Raw genomic sequence first — 16,964 nt, 5'->3', positions numbered from 1 at the left:
ATATATAATAACATATATATAACAATTAATTAATATTTATATATTTTCTACATATTCAATTAATTATTAATATAAATTATATATATATATATATATATATATATATATATATATATATATATATATATATATATAATTTATATATATATATATATATCTTAACTATTTTATTTATTATTTTAATTTTTAATTCCAATTGATTAATGTGAATTTTATTACTCAAATATTATAGATACATTTATATTTATATTTATATATTTATTTACAAACAATTGTTCGTGAATCGTCGGATATGGTCAAAAGTTAATTGCATTCATGTAAAAAGTTTCAAATATTTTAAGACTCAACATCATACACTTTTCTTATCGTGTCGAAATTATATAAAGATCAAGTTTAAATTTGGTCATAAATTTCCGGTTCGTCACATTTGCCAAGCTGGCACGCATGACAAAGTACATGAGACTTATTATTATTATTATTACATGAAATATAATTGCTAGAACAAAGACGACGAAAAACATCAGCGTTGGGATGTCCAAGTCGCTGATGCCAAATGCTGGGAGTGGTTACGAGAGCATGATGAGCAGGTGTAGATGTTGGAGTTGTCAGCGGATAGAGATCTCCGGTGCTATCACATCAGAGGAGCAGGCGGCGAGTCAAGTAATCCTTCACGAAAAAACCAAATTCGTCAAAAGAAACAGAAACTTTATTATCACGAGTAAAACGACGAACAGAAATAAGATTTTTAACGATGTTAGGTATAACAAGCACATTTGATAAGTGGAGAGGGCGGTTAACATTTGGCAAAACGCTATGGCCAGTATTGGTGACTAGGATGGGGTTCCCGTCACCAACAGCAACTGAGGGATACATGCAATAATTAAAAACACTACTTAAATTATTAATGCTAGATGTAAGATGAGTGGACGCACCTGTATCCATGGTCCAACCTGCGTTACTGTAATTCGGAAAGGTGGTAGTGCTAAACGCGTATGGAATTAATGTCTCATGTCCATATGTAGCTTGATTTTGTAGGCCAGAAAATCCGGGTGGAATGGACCCAAGGTAAGACGCAGGTCCGTTAACAGAGGTCTGACTATTACGGCTCGCAGACCCAATAGTTGTGAACTGAGGTAAGTATGGACCAAGAAGACTGGGCAGAGCCATGTGTGCCAGAGGAATATACAACCCAGTAAAAAGGTGAGCGTTCTGCGGTTGTTGGGCCGAACTGGGTTGCGGGACAGCAGGCCTAAAAACAGATGGTGAAGGCATGTGGGCTGGTACCAGTCACTGGGCCATGCTGTTAGATGATAAACTAAAAGTATTAATGACCTGCTGTTGGGCCTCAATAATTTTTAGCAAGTGGTCTTGAGTATTACCATTGGTCCGATTATGTGGAGCAGAAGTGTTACCTGATGCCCAATTAGGATTAGATTAGCGAACAACATTATTACTTGGATTAGGTCGGTTGTGACTTGGCCGATTGGTTCCATGATGAAGGTATCGGCACTGTTCGCCAAATCTACAAAAACCACGTGTGAATCCTCGACAGACCTGCTGAGCATTATTTGTGGATGATGTCGAGCGAAAATTTCCAACGGGTGTATGAACAAGAAGTACCGTAGGACTAGATGGCGTTGCGTTGTTTGCGGTGGGACAAGGTTTTGTCCGATTCAAACGCATCTCTTCCAGGGTTATCATTGATCGTACGGTTGCTAGGTTCGGGAAAGGATTACTATGAATGATAATATGAGTTCCATGAGGGAATTTATCATTTAACCCATTAATGGCGTTGGTAACAAGATCATCTTCTTCAATGGTGGTTCCTAGATTGCGTAGGAGAGAGGATAGCGAGTCTAGTTTGCGAAAATACTCCTCCACAGTTAGATTACCGATATCTAGTGCTTTGAGTTCGGCGATGATTTCAATTGTTCGTGCACGTTTATTGTCTTGAAAAACCTTTGCCAGAAATTCCCATACCTCGTGGGCAGTCTTGGGTTCTGAGTTGAGGACACGTTCCAAGAGGGGTTCGGAAATTGTGAGAAAAATCCACGAACGTACGACCGAATCTGCTTTAGACCATTCCTCGGTGGCTCGTTCTTCACTGGTTGATATGCCTTTGATGAACCCAAGTACATCAAAACCGGCACAGTGAGTGATGAAAAGAGTGCTCCAATGACTATAGTTGAGTTTGGCTAGGTCAAGTTTGATAGGAATGAGATGACCAACTGATGTAACTGTATAAATTTTATCATATTTGTTGGTGGGAGCCATGAAAGATGAAGGTTGTTAAGAGTTGAGAAAGAAGACTAGAAGAAGCAGGAAATACGAGTAAATTTAGAGAGAGAAAAGGTGGTGCGTGTTTGTTTTGCTTGATGGATTAACAGTGGGACCCCTTGTTCTTTCTTTTGGGTCGACGTGTGCAAAAAAGTGAGAAATAAGGTTTTGTTTATGTTAATGGTTTGTGATGGGAAACATGTGTACCCACAGTTGACTAATACCTCCACCATTCATTCCATAATTTACATTTTTCTCAATTATGGACTACCACTCTATTATTACCCACTACTTGATCCCATAAATTATTGATGGTGTCCGGAAGACTTAGACTACAATTGAAGATAACTAGCTTAACTGAAAAGCTTGGGAATGACTTCGGACCAGAGAAGGAATTGTATTTGTTATATGGTCAATCTTGTGAGATCAAAAGGCGAGACAGAGTGACGGGAAGTGGAACTTCCAATGAAGAACTTAAACTTCAAAGGGGAAAAAAAAATTGGAGAAACGGAGGAAACTTTTGTATACCGAGAAGAACAGAGGTACGTTTATTATTATTATTATTATTATTATTATTATTATATTATTATTATTATTATTATTATTATTATATTATTATTATTATTATTATTATTATTATTATAATAATAACAATAACAATAACAATAATAAACTTAAAAGTATTAAAACTTACAAAAAAATTAGTGGGTAGAGACAATCTGGGCCCCACACCTCTAGCAATAGCAAAACCTATCCTAGTAAAAATATGAGCAGCAGCACCGGCACCAATATCTTGCGCCATCGAACTCTTCTGAACCCGCTTTAGCAAAGAAACAGCATCCTTTTCTAATTCCCCAAGGGAAGAAAATGAGAAAGGAATGAAACCATAACCAATCGTCTGACAGCTAGATTTCATACTTGACCCGCTTCCGACGAGCCGCATCAACCACAGCACGTCCAGGGACAAAGTCAGAAAGCCCAGACTGTGTCAAAGGAGAAGACCCTGTCAAGTCAACACAAACATCGCGACCACAATCCCAGGAATAAAGTAACACATCTGCAGGTCTGAGGGCCCTGTCGTTCCCTCCAGACAACCCAATGTCAACCTCCTTTCTCGCTGAAATCCCAGATCGATAACAAACATCAACAAGGGAATCCCGAACAACATTATGTCGATGCTTAATACCCACCATACCAGCACAAGACACCGCGTGATCCCCGAAAATATCCCCAGTAAAAACCCTTGAACAGGCAGAGCATGCCGTCGAGATAAGAAGCGGAACTGTTGAAGAGGGTTTAGGATCGTTGCGGTGGTTGAAGAAGAAGATAAGAAGAAAAACAGAGTTTTCTAGCTCGATACCATGTTAGAATGTTAATTCTGTATATTTTTATTGATGAAGCAAGCCAAATATATAATACATGATATGATCTCATATCCCTTGAATTTAGAGATCATGTCTCTTGCTATCTATCAATCCAATCTTTGCATTTAATACAAGATATGCATACATTTAATATGAGATATGCTAAATATTACATATGATGTTGTCTACTTTTAATATCCGTCAACAAATATATCAGCTTGCAAGAAATTGCACAAATTAGGTTGAATTTATTCGCTCAACAAACTCAATATTTCTCAAGCATTGCAACTCCCTACATATTTAAAGCCTACATATGTAAATGATTACATTTTACACTCTTCTTTCACTGAAAACTACTTCAGATAGATATCATGAGTCAAACACATATAAGAGGTAGTATTGTTATTATACTAAAAAAAGCTTGTTAAAAGGAATCACTGTGAATTTATTCGAGTTTGTTTTATGTGTTGAGAGATAGTTTTTGCTGTTGTAACGCTTTATAAAGCTATGACATTTAATTTGATAACGCTGAATAAAATAACATATTATTATTAAAAACAACTTCTTGTTATTTTTCTTTTATAACATGCCGTCGGTCTCCCTACGATCTTGAGTATTCTTTGATATTCAGATTCATCATCTTGATGCTTCTGAAGTCGTTTATTTTTGTAATCTTACAATCATAGTTGTGATTGTAGTTGTGATTCATCATCTTGTCACCCCTTGGACCCCGCTATCGGGGGCGCTGCCCCCGAACCCCGTCATAATCAAGATAAGTTCAAACAAGTGTGCACTTCACACTTTCCCTAACTTGTTTGATATTTATCAAGATTATTTTGGTTAACAAATTAATCTCATTACACTTAAATCATATCGGTCACACAAATCACCACCAATAGTACATGTACTAATCATTCAGTCTGAAGTCTATATAAATAAATCTTTTTCTTATTTCCATTCACAAATCGTGACAAATTGTTGCGTGTTACAACAAGTATTTATTTCAAGTGAGAAAAATGCAGAGTATCACACGTGTTTATATGTAGTATCTATTTAAAAGTGACTATAAATCTATAATAAGACCACTCACTACGCAGTGGTTGTCCTCCGTTCTTGCTGCCGTTCTGAACAATAGCCTATAAGGAAAATCAAATGTCGACCATGTTTTAAAAACAGATCATCAGTACTTACTATTTTCAATAAAAACCCGTGAAACCAGACAATCAATTAATAGAAAAAAGATTAAACTAAAACAATTGTGATTGTGGAAGGTGATAGAAAATGAAGCTGAAAAACATAGTTGAAAGTTGAAACTCAAGGTCAAGTAGACATTACAAGTTTACAACACCGTATATGAAGAAAGTAGCTTTTTATTCTAAGGCATGGAAAAAAGAATACTGTATGATTTATAGAAAAGAAAAAACACTCTTGAACCCGAGAAATGAATCTGCTTCCTCCCTTGTTACAGCTGCTGTTGCCGGTGAACGGCATTGCTGGTTTGCTATACTTGGAGACTTGAGCTTTCTCAGTTCAAATTGCTGTGACTGTGAGCTTCTTTTTTCGGATCGAGGTTCCACAATTTCTGAATCTAAGATGATAAAAGTTGCGTCCTGAACTGCAGTTGACTTTGCATCAACAAATGAGTCAGTATCAGTTATATGTTCAAATATTGATTCTCCCTTTGTAAGGTCTTCATTTCATCGACTCAAGGGAAGCTCTTAGCTTTCTTTCTTATATGTTCAAATATTGATTCTCCCTTTAATATGTTGGATGGTGTGTTTTCATTTGCTGGCTCATTTGATTCTTCTTCACATGAATTGGAACCTGATGCAGTCTGGTTTAGAAATTCTAGAGTATCGTCCAGTGCCAGCTGTCGATCACGTGTTCTCTTTCTTAAAAGGCTTAACGTCTCCTCTGATGGCGGATATTCAGTAGTTGGGTTGGCTGCCAAAGAAGGCAAACTTTTAGCCTTTTCACGTATGTGATCAAAAACTGTTCTTTCATTAATGATCTTGCAATCGTCATCATTGTTGTTCTCAACAACTGACTCACCTGTGTAAGCATCATCAGATGATAACTATATGTTACAACTGTCTGAAATGGTGCTATACTATAAATTAAGAAGATAAATCAAATTTCAAATAATAAGCCTCTGAAGATGGTTTATCTTTTTTTTTTTATTGTAATATAAAAGAAAATGGGCAGGTTGGATAACATGTCAAAATGGTCACTTTTGTATGGGTCGGGTTAAGCCAGGAACTTTTTGTTCAAAATGTAATTTTAATTCTTTTCAGAAATAATTAGTGCTTCAAATATGATTCCAGAAACTATGAATTTTTAAAAAATGTACTTATTAAATAACATGCTTTAAGATATTTTATGCAATCAATAATACTTTGGAAGACTTTCGAACCATGGAACCAATCTGACCAGTTTCTTTTATATTACTATCACTATTTATAGATCAAACATAATCCGAATCAATTATAAGACGAAAATGACATTGGAACATAAGAACATACACAGAAGCATCTTCATTTTTAGGATTTAACGACTTGTCTGGCCTGAGAGCTGGGACAGTAGGCGAATGATCGTTTTCAGGCTCAATAACGCATACATCAGTTGGTTGAGGTAAGAAGACTTTTTTGGTTGCATGTTTATAATAGCTTTCTAGTTTATTATCTCGCATTAGTATAACCTTCTGGTGTATGTCAATCCCAACTGCACAAATATCACAACTACAATAAGTAATAGCACAACTATCATTGAAATAAGAAATATTAGGAGTTGAATTAGAGCATAAAACTTCACCGTATTCTTCGAAAATCATATTTGCCTTAACAGTCAGCTTTCCTTGTAAAGGGCATGTAACTAGTACTGTTGCACTATATGGGCTGCACCCAAATAGAAATACAAATTTTTTTACAAAACAAAGATAAAAATAAAAATAATAGGTAAGAAAAGATCGGACAGAAACTACATAAATCGGATCTCTTCTAAACACTTTTCACAGTTTGATCAGCTTACACTATGTTTAGCAAGTCTAAAAAGTAACTCGGGCTTGATATGTTACTCAACAGAAGGAAACATCTTTGTTACCTGGTAAATTCTTCCACTCTGCAAAAAACCATTTATTTTATGCTGTAAAATCACCTTGGTAATAAATTTTCTTAAATATACGAAGCATTGTCTAATACCAAAGCAATAGTAGTTTAAATTCCAGATTTATTACCTTATTTTCTCATGGAAAACTATCAGGTTATCTTCCTCTACAGCCACAACCTGTGAAAATTGGATGTTATGTAAAAGTTAATGTTTAACAAGCATCGTATTTACAGGTTACATAGTAAATGGCGGATGGCCAGATTTGGAATGGGGTAACAGGTCAAATGTGTTTCCAAAGTGTATAACTAATCCATACAGCATTCTAAATCATTAATTCAAATATCAAAATAGTTATTTTTATAAAATCGAGACTAAAACACACATTAATAGCGAACAATGGAGAGATAAACATTTCAACGTGAACCCATATTGACATGTCCCCCAACCCGCCTAACCCACCCTTGTTGCCACCTATACTTGTATTGTAATAATTGTGACGACCCGAGAATTTCCGACTAAATTTAAACTTAATCTTTATATGACTTCGAGACGATAAGCAAAGTCTGTAATGTTGAGTCTAGAAAATTTTGAACTGTTTCATATATTCAATTGACCATCGACCGTTCTCGACGATTCACGAACAACTATGTGTAAATAGATGTGTATATATTTAAATAAATATATATAATTTGAAATATAATTTATGATGTAATTGTTAGAAATTAATTATGTAAAAATAATAATTATTATTTAAAACATATTTATATACAATTAAAGTATATTAAAAATAAATATTAAATGATTGTAATACTCATTTGATATTCCGATTGATATTAAGCAAGTTAAATTCGAACTTATGTGATTGATTACTCCTATATTATTATTATTATTATTATATTTGATACCATATCTGACATATATCTATTCTGTATATATGTACACATGATTGAATTGAAAGAACACCCTGTTTCATTTTCATTCTCCTTCACTGTGTTTCTTTTGATCCAACTAACTACCAATAAACCACTACTCTAATATTAAATAAATAATGCAAATAAACACAGCTCTAGTGGACATTACAATCTTAGAATATATCATCTTGTTCCATAAAACAATTTAATACTCAAAACTTTAATAATCAGTCATCTCCAGTCCTCACTATTATTTTTTTAAATTTGTATGCATGTGATACCTTCTAGCAAAATGAACGCACAAACATTTGCACACAATAATCACTTCTTGTTTTGAGCTAGACACCAAAACCGCCAAATTGCGGCTCTTCCAAAGGTAATACGCGCAAGACCACACCACGGCTTGCCAAATCTTCAAACCATGAGGAGACGCACCACTTGGTGACTTCCCGAGTAAAATATCATTTAGACTTTATTTATTTATATTATTATTATTATTTTTATTAATAATATTATAAGTATTATTATTAATATATTTATATTTATTAGTTATTAATATTAATTATATAAAAATTATAAAGTAAGTTAATTTTGGAACTAGTTGTGTGTCCCTATCTGTTTAAATTTTGTTGTCTCTAAATCTCTGCTCGTGATTGAATTATTCGCTATAAAATAATAGAGTATTACTCCGTACTTGTTTAGGGAATCATCTCAGTTTCGTTATCAATTATAAAATTTTACATCAGGCTATCACACACACTTTTCACAAACCATTAAGATTCTATATCATCTTATTCTACTTACAGATTTAGAACACTAAAATTAATATTCAGATTCAAACTCAAGTACTCATATTTTTTTCATAAACCCACGAGCTTCAATCTTTCAAATCAACAATTGATGACTCACATTAAAACTCAAGCTCGGATTCTTGATTCACAACGAAAATCTAACACTCGTTCATCATTATATTACATCCACAACAACATATTTCTCATTTTTTTTATGTTCATCCATACACGGGACACGTGACCGTTTGGCCTTCAAATCGTCTCGAAACAAATTAAAGGAATGTGTAAATACAGAAGTGATCTGAATCAATTCGTGATTCTTTCTGTAAATTATCATATCTTAATTTGCAAAATCAAAAAGGAATTTGAGAGTCAAACCTTCGGTATAAAAAGTCAAATGATTCTTTCATGAACGAATTCGAATGATCTGTTACGACTAAGGTTCAATTGATAATTTTTATAGTTTATGGAGATGATTTGAAACATATTTGCTTTTATAACTTTTGGCTAAAACATAATTAGTCGAAAATCAATTTTTTTTTTTTTTTTTTTGGGCAGTCGCTAACCAGCAGTTTTTTTTTTTTTTTTCCGATTAAGTGAACTAGGTATAAATTACAAGTAGTTTGTGATTGTATTTCGAAATTTAATTTAAACTTTATAATAATGAGGATGTTTGATAAATTGGTGGAACTAATACAAGGAGGAAGAAGATAAAGGAAGACAGAAAGTGTGTATTAAATATAACTGGGTTACAAATATTAGTAGGAATGAGGTAACAGCCCAGCTGGTTAACGAGTTTGAGAGTGTTCGAGAGGTTGTGAGTTTGAGCCCGGGTAGGGGCATCATATATATTTTTAAGCCTATTTTTGTGAGGTATAACCTTTATATTATTATTATTATTATTATTATTATTATTATTATTATTATTATTATTATTATTGTTGTTGTTGTTGTTGTTGTTGTTGTTGTTATTGTTAGTATTATAAATATTAATTATACTATGGTTATTAGTATTGTTATTAGTATAATTAGTTATTTTTATTATTATTACAAGTATTATAACAAATATTATTATTAATATAAGTATTACTAGTGTTAGTATTATTATTATCATATAGGATTAGTATTGGTATTATAATTGTTAAGATTATTATTACTAAAATAAGTATTATGTTAGAAAGTTCACTTATTATTATTAGGATTACAATTACAAATATGATTTCTAATGTTGTTACTAATATAAATGCTATCATTTAAAAATGTAACTTTATTATTTTAACTACTAGTATAAGTATTATCATAATTAGGATTATCATTATTATCATTACTATAAAAATAACGCAAACTAGTTTTATTATCATTAACATTAGTATTAGTATCCTTTTATAATTATTAGTATTATTATTATTATTATCATTTTTATCAAAATTTATAATATTAGTAAAATTATCATATAGATTGTTATTAGTAACAATATTACTATAACAAATAAGTATTTCCTATATAAGAGTATACTTATTACTCTACCATAACATTACATAAAATTATATACATTAAGATTATTTATATAAATAATTACATATATCAAATTATTGATTTTAATATAATATTAATCATATGTTTATATATAACTATATAAATATTAACTATTTTATATATATATATATATATATATATATATATATATATACATATATATATATATATATATATATATATATATATATATATATATATATATATATATATATATATATCATATATAACATAAGTTATAATATATGAAATTGTTCAATTACGATTATATGTATTAATAGATATACAAATGATATAGGTTCGTGAATTCGAGGCCAACCCTGCATTGTTCAATATAGTCATATGCATTTTTACTACAAAATACAGTATGGTGAGTTTCATTTACCTTTTTACCCTTTATATTTTTGGGCTGAGAATACATGCGCAACTTTTTATAACTGTTTTTACGAAATAGACACAAGTAATCGAAACTACATTATATGGTTGAATGATCGAAATTGAATATGCCCCTTTATAGTCTGGTAATCTAAGAATTAGGGAACAGACACCCTAATTGACGTGAATCCTAAAGATAGATTTATCGGGCCCAACAAGCCCCATCCAAAGTACCGGATGCTTTAGTACTTCGAAATTTATATCATGTCCGAAGGAGGATTCCAGAATGATGGGGATATTCTTATATGTATATTGTGAATGTCGGTTACCAGGTGTTCAATCCATATGAATGATATTTTTGTCTCTATGCATGGGACGTATGTTTATGAGAAATGGAAATATGAAATCTTGTTGTCTATTAAAACGATGGAAATGATTATTTATGTTAAACTAATGAACTCACCAACCTTTTGGTTGACACTTGAAAGCATGTTTATTCTCAGGTATGAAAGAAATCTTTCGTTGTGCAATTGCTCATTTTAAAGATATTACTTGGAGTCATTCATGACATATTTCAAAAGACGTTGCATTCGAGTCGTTGAGTTCATCAAGATTATTATTAAGTCAATTATAGTTAGATATTATAAAATGGTATGCATGCCGTCCACTTTCGATGTAATGAAATATTGTCTTTTCAAAAACGAATGCAATGTTTGTAAAATGTATCATATAGAGGTCAAGTACCTCGCAATGTAATCAACTGTTGTGATTCGTTTATAATGGATATGGACTTCGTCCGGATGGATTAGGACGGGTCTTCACAATAATGAGTGCCTAATCACATACCACATCCGCATAATGTCGTTTAGTTGCTTGTGATGACTGTGACAGTCTCGTTAATGTCATAACCAGTTTGAACTTTCCGTAATTTGGACAAGTGGTCTCCTCAACTTTCAGATCCACTTTAGGTGGAAGAGATAACAAAGAATCCTTAATGTGGTTGCCAAACGGGAACTTTCGACCAGTAACCATCTCTATTTTCCTTGGGTCTGCTTCAGCAAGGGTCTCAAATGTATTTACTCCCATAGATTGTAAGGCCTGAACATAAACAACAGGTTGGTGGGTTAATACACTGTCATCTTAGATGTAAGCAGATATACGATTCAATTTTGTTGTTTAGCTTTCCCAAAAAATAAATAAATAAATAAATAAATAAATAAAATTATTATCATCATTATTATTATTTGGTTGTATAGAGATTGAGAGAATACCTTTGCGGTCACCATGCCAATGCCAGGCAACTGTTTGAGCAGATATGGACTGTCTTCCCAGAGTTTTTGATGTAAAGATTTTGCTAAAAGCATTGAATTCAAAGCTCCCTTGTAATTCTTTTTATATATAAAATATTCTTTCGTAAAAGAACCAACCCTTCAATGTTACCAAAAAAGTCGAAAAAAATATTTTTTTACAAAAAAAATCAACTATTTTTTTGTCCCTCCACTATAAAAGAGGCAACTTTCATAAAATGAATAACCCTTCAATGCTACCAAAAGATGTCGAAAAACATTCTTTTTTACAAAGCAACTTTCACAAAAGGAACAACCCTTCAATGTTAGATGTCGAAAAAAAATTCTTTTTTACAAAATAGATCAAGACTTTTTTTTTTAACTCACATTCAAAACGGAGCTCCCGGCGCGAAGCGAGGGCTACACAACTAGTTTAATGTATTTGATAATTGATATATAGCATCACCATTTTGGTTTCTGTTTGATGTAACTCATAGGTGGAACATAGTATATCTCAAAGGGTACCTATCTCACTTGGAATTTTTTTTTTAAGTACGATTAAAATATCTTTTATTAAAAAGTAAGATTTTTTTTTAGTGTTTACACCTTTGTTACTTGTTTCACCCCTCTGTAGTCGGGTTCAAGTATCGCCATTAATGTAACTGGAAATGAAAATTGCATTGAAGACATAGCAAAATAATCAATATTTTAGTGATGGCTTGATGATTTACGAAGGTTTCATATTTGAGTTGGGTTGTGCCTCCTTAATTCTAATAAAATTATCATGAGACATTGTTTTGAGACAGATGATACACAATATTCACCAAAATATATTCACCAAAATATATGCGGTCTATTTGCATTTTTTAACCTTATTTAATATAGAATCTTTCACTTTTGCAACCGAATAATTCAATATGTATTAGTGTGGAACCAAAAAATCCAATATTTATTAAACCCTCGCGCCGTGTTTTACATGCGAATACGGCGGCAACTTGTTTCTGTTGTTAATTTAGTGTAACCGAGGGATATTGTTTAACACTTCGTATTGAATTAGGAGGTACGGAGTGTACATTCATTAAGTAAAAGACTTCACTGACTCAAAAATCATTTTGGTTGTCTATGTAATTGAGTTGTACGTATGTTACTATATGCACTTATGTATTATAGTTATTAATTTGATATGCTCATATGATTTAGTATCTAATTAATGTCATGTGTATATAATATATATGTATGTGTATTTGGTGTAATGATGCACTTCTTAGTCATATGAATATACATATACTATGATGCTAGTGCTATGTGAGTATGCTTTGATATAAAAGTACTCGTATGAATTGATTAATTGTTATAATAAGAAAAAGTGACAACCTAATCTTGACTCTAGCAATATATAAATAGAACATGGGAGACAACTTGAAAAGTAGCTAGATATGAATCTCTTTATGCATAATTTATATATGAGCAAGTGAACGGATGATTCATATAACAACTATAGCAATATTATATATATGTTAATGATTATATTCTATTATTAAATGACATAATAATATGCATGGTGGATTATGTTAGTCATATTAATCTATTAAAAGTAATCATTTGCATGACTAATGTATTGAATTATATGCATATATATTTCTATATAATGAACGGAAGGATGTATTTTACAACTCAATTGATATTCATAAGAAAATAATACATAACATATAAACACTCTTTTGCAAAGAGTTCTTATCTTATGCCAAAATAAGAACTAAATATCTGTCTTATCCCAAAGTGATATTCGTGTAACCCAGGCATAAGGGTCTAATAATTACTTTCGGAAAGTGATACACGATTCAGTTATTTATCCGGTCATCGATTATTTTACCCTACACGATATCCTTGAAAAACCTCCAACAGTTTCGACGTAAAACTTTAATTTTCAGGCGCTTTCTTTACTGATTTTTACCTGCTACGCATCTGAATTTATTCTTTGCATCTCTGAGTTGCCAGTTTGGCTTTGTCCGAGTTGCTGGATTGACAGCCCAACTACCTATGGGTAGGGATGGCAATGGATACCCGATCCAGTGGATATCCATCCGATCTACCCGATTATTCGTGGATATGGACGATCTAAATGGATATGGATATGGATGTGAATGAAAAAATTTCATCCATGGATAAACCCGCTTTCACCCGAAATAACTAAATATATAAATTTATCACTCAAATTAGTATCATTTATGTAGTGATATTTCATTAATTATATTCATATTCATCTTTCTTTATATTTTCTCTAAAAATATAACTTTCTTCTTATATTTTTGTTTTGTTTGAATAATCAAATGTATTTATCGTACTTTGGTGGTTCAAATGTGATTTCATGTAACTAAAAGTAAGCAACTTACATGTCGATATCTTTACACGTTTAATAGGTTATCTATTGAATATTTGTTATATAGATTAGTAAAATGTGACTTTCGGTCGCATAAACTATTAAAAATATTACTTTTGATCGTATATAGTGAACCACCGCTTATAATTGTTAAAAATAAAATAAATTTAAACGGATATGGATAATTATCCATTAACCCGCTTCACCCGACGGATATAGATATGGATGGATGAAAAGTAAAAAAAATAAATGGATATTGTGACGACCAGGAAATTTTCAACCAAATTTAAACTTAATCTTTATATAGTTTCGACATGATAAGCAAAGCTTATTAAATTAAATTTCAAAATTTTTGAACTAGTTTATGAAATCATCTGACCTTCGACCAATTCCGACGATTTACGAACATCTATTTGTGAATAGATATGTACATATTTAAATATATACATATATATTAATTTGAAATGTTATATGATTCAATTATTAGAATTTAATAAAATACAATATGATATTATTATAATTATTATTTAAAACTTAACTATATATAAATAAAATATATTAAAAAATAAATATTAAATGATAATACTCGTTGGACGTTTCGATTATTATCCAGGAGTTTAATTCGAACTTATGTGATTTTAAAATAAACGGTTAGCCGAAAATGAGTTTTACAAATTATACGCTTATTAAAAATGTGTTTAGGAACTATTTGTTGAATTTTAAAACTTTTTATATTTTACTTGGGGTTGGGAGTGAATAATTAATGGAATTTTTATTTAATAGTTAATGATCGAATTTTATACCATAATGACCAAAATAAATAAATATAGTTGATTTAAAAATATGGGATTTTTCTGAACACTTTTATCCGCTACTGATTTCAAATAGTGCACGATACACAGTCCGTGAAAACTGTCGGTAGGTAGATTACAAAACACTGGCTGCTAGTTGGATTTTACTATTACATTTTGAATTCATGCCAATATTTACTGTACTAGATTCGATGATTGAGAATGATTGATTATGTTTCTTTCTTTTGTCTAACTCCCATATAATATCAACAGATACAGATGCATTTCATGTATATATTTTACTAACACTTTCATCTCAAAAATTCTCCACCTATCTAAACTTTCTATATTATAATAAACATATGGATATTAGACATATAGAGGGTAGATGCAGAGATTATAAAACCCACTTAATTAAATCATAGTTTGAACTAATATCCATACAAACCCATTTCACCTTCACTCATTTCCATGCTCGATCATTCGGTTTTGATCATAACTTGACATCAAACACCTTCTTTCTGTTTTATTTTCGTTCACCACCTTCAAACCCGAAACCCACTTCCCATTCTTGTTCTTTACTTTTTCTTTTTCTTCTCCCTCGCATCTTTTCAAAAGATAATCTTCACATAAAACCATTGAAGACTCCTGCCACGAGATTTATGATTTCTATGACTAATCTATCGAACCAAACCACAACCATCTCTCTCCTCCTTCTTTCTTAATTTTTTTTTAAACCAAAGACCAAACCCATTACTATTACATAAGTTGAGGATCTCGGTGTATGGATTACTGTGTTGTTATGATAATCAAAACCCATTTGTGAACTACCTCATGACCACCTGTAAGTCCATCATTTCGAATACCTACACCTATATATTTATGTTTTGATAATGCTAAAAACGAACATATATTTCATAGCATTATCCCTCAAGAAAGACAAGCTTTTAGTTGAAATTGTTCTATTTACAAGCAATATTCGTTTAAATAATAAAAGGTGAAGATAAAAGACAGATTCGACGAATTGAAGACGCAAACGACCAAAAACTCAAAAGTACAAAGTACAATCAAAGTGGTTCAAATTATTGATGAGAAACGTCTCAAAATTACAAGAGTACAAGTCGCAAAACGTAAAATACAAGATATTAAATTGTACGCAAGGACGTTCGAAAATCCGGAACCGGGACCAAAAGTCAACTCCCAACGCTCGACGCAACGGACTAAAAATTATGAGTCAACTATGCACAAGAATATAATATAATATTTAAATAATTATATAAATTATTTATATATTATATATATTTAAAAATAACGTCGACAAGCTTGAAAACAAAATTATGTGAGCTGGTACCTACCTCCATGCGATCGCATGGCCTGTAGGCATATTATCCATGCGATCGCATGGGCCACTTTTTGTGGCCACATGCCTATAAATTTCGCAGTTGGTGATCGAATATTAATATCTATCCATCTATCTCTCACTCAACGTATATATATATATATATATATATATATATATATATATATATATATATATATATATATATATATATATATATATATATATATATATATATATATATTATATTTTAATTTTAATTTTAATTTTAAATTCTAATAATAAGGGTATGTTAGCGAATGTTGTAAGGGTGTAAGTCGAAATTTTGTCCGTGTAACGCTACGCTATTTTTAATCATTGTAAGTTATGTTCAACCTTTTTAAATTAATGTCTCGTAGGTAAGTTATTATTATGCTTATTTAATGCCGAAGTAATCATGATGTTGGGCTAAATATTAAAATTGGGTAATTGGGCTTTGTACCATAATTGGGGTTTGGACAAAAGAACGACACTTGTGGAAATTAGACTTTGGGCTATTAATGATCTTTATATTTGTTTAATTGAATGATAGTTCGTTAATTTAATATAAAGATTTACAATTGGACGTAATTATAAATAACCACGTACACTCGATCGGACACGATGGGCGGGATATTTATAAGTACTAATAATCGTTCATTTAACCGGACACGGGAATGGATTAATAGTTAATGGACTTATTAAAACGGGTGTGAATTACATATAAGGAAAATTGGTGTAATTATAGTTTAAGTCCCCAATTAGTTGGAATATTTGACTTCGGATATAAG

At 31.5% G+C, this 16,964-nt stretch overlaps 1 protein-coding gene across 1 annotated transcript; it reads right to left on the bottom strand.

The window, feature by feature from the left end:
- Window positions 1–5,399: 5,399 nt before the first annotated feature.
- On the bottom strand, window positions 5,400–11,761 carry LOC139865582 (DExH-box ATP-dependent RNA helicase DExH17-like). The gene is made up of 7 exons (XM_071853650.1): window positions 11,631–11,761; window positions 11,206–11,457; window positions 6,874–6,923; window positions 6,741–6,758; window positions 6,453–6,535; window positions 6,164–6,362; window positions 5,400–5,585 (listed from the first exon to the last, which is right to left on the bottom strand). The coding sequence occupies exons 1-7, from the start codon at window positions 11,721–11,723 to the stop codon at window positions 5,570–5,572; spliced, it is 711 nt and encodes a 236-aa protein (XP_071709751.1). The 5' UTR covers window positions 11,724–11,761; the 3' UTR covers window positions 5,400–5,569.
- Between the last annotated feature and the right edge of the window lie 5,203 nt (window positions 11,762–16,964).

Source organism: Rutidosis leptorrhynchoides, chromosome 9 (assembly GCF_046630445.1).
Source record: "Rutidosis leptorrhynchoides isolate AG116_Rl617_1_P2 chromosome 9, CSIRO_AGI_Rlap_v1, whole genome shotgun sequence".
NCBI classification, from domain to species: domain Eukaryota; kingdom Viridiplantae; phylum Streptophyta; class Magnoliopsida; order Asterales; family Asteraceae; genus Rutidosis; species Rutidosis leptorrhynchoides.
The sequence above is the reverse complement of the archived record's forward strand: the minus strand, read 5'-3'. Positions and strand labels throughout refer to the sequence as shown.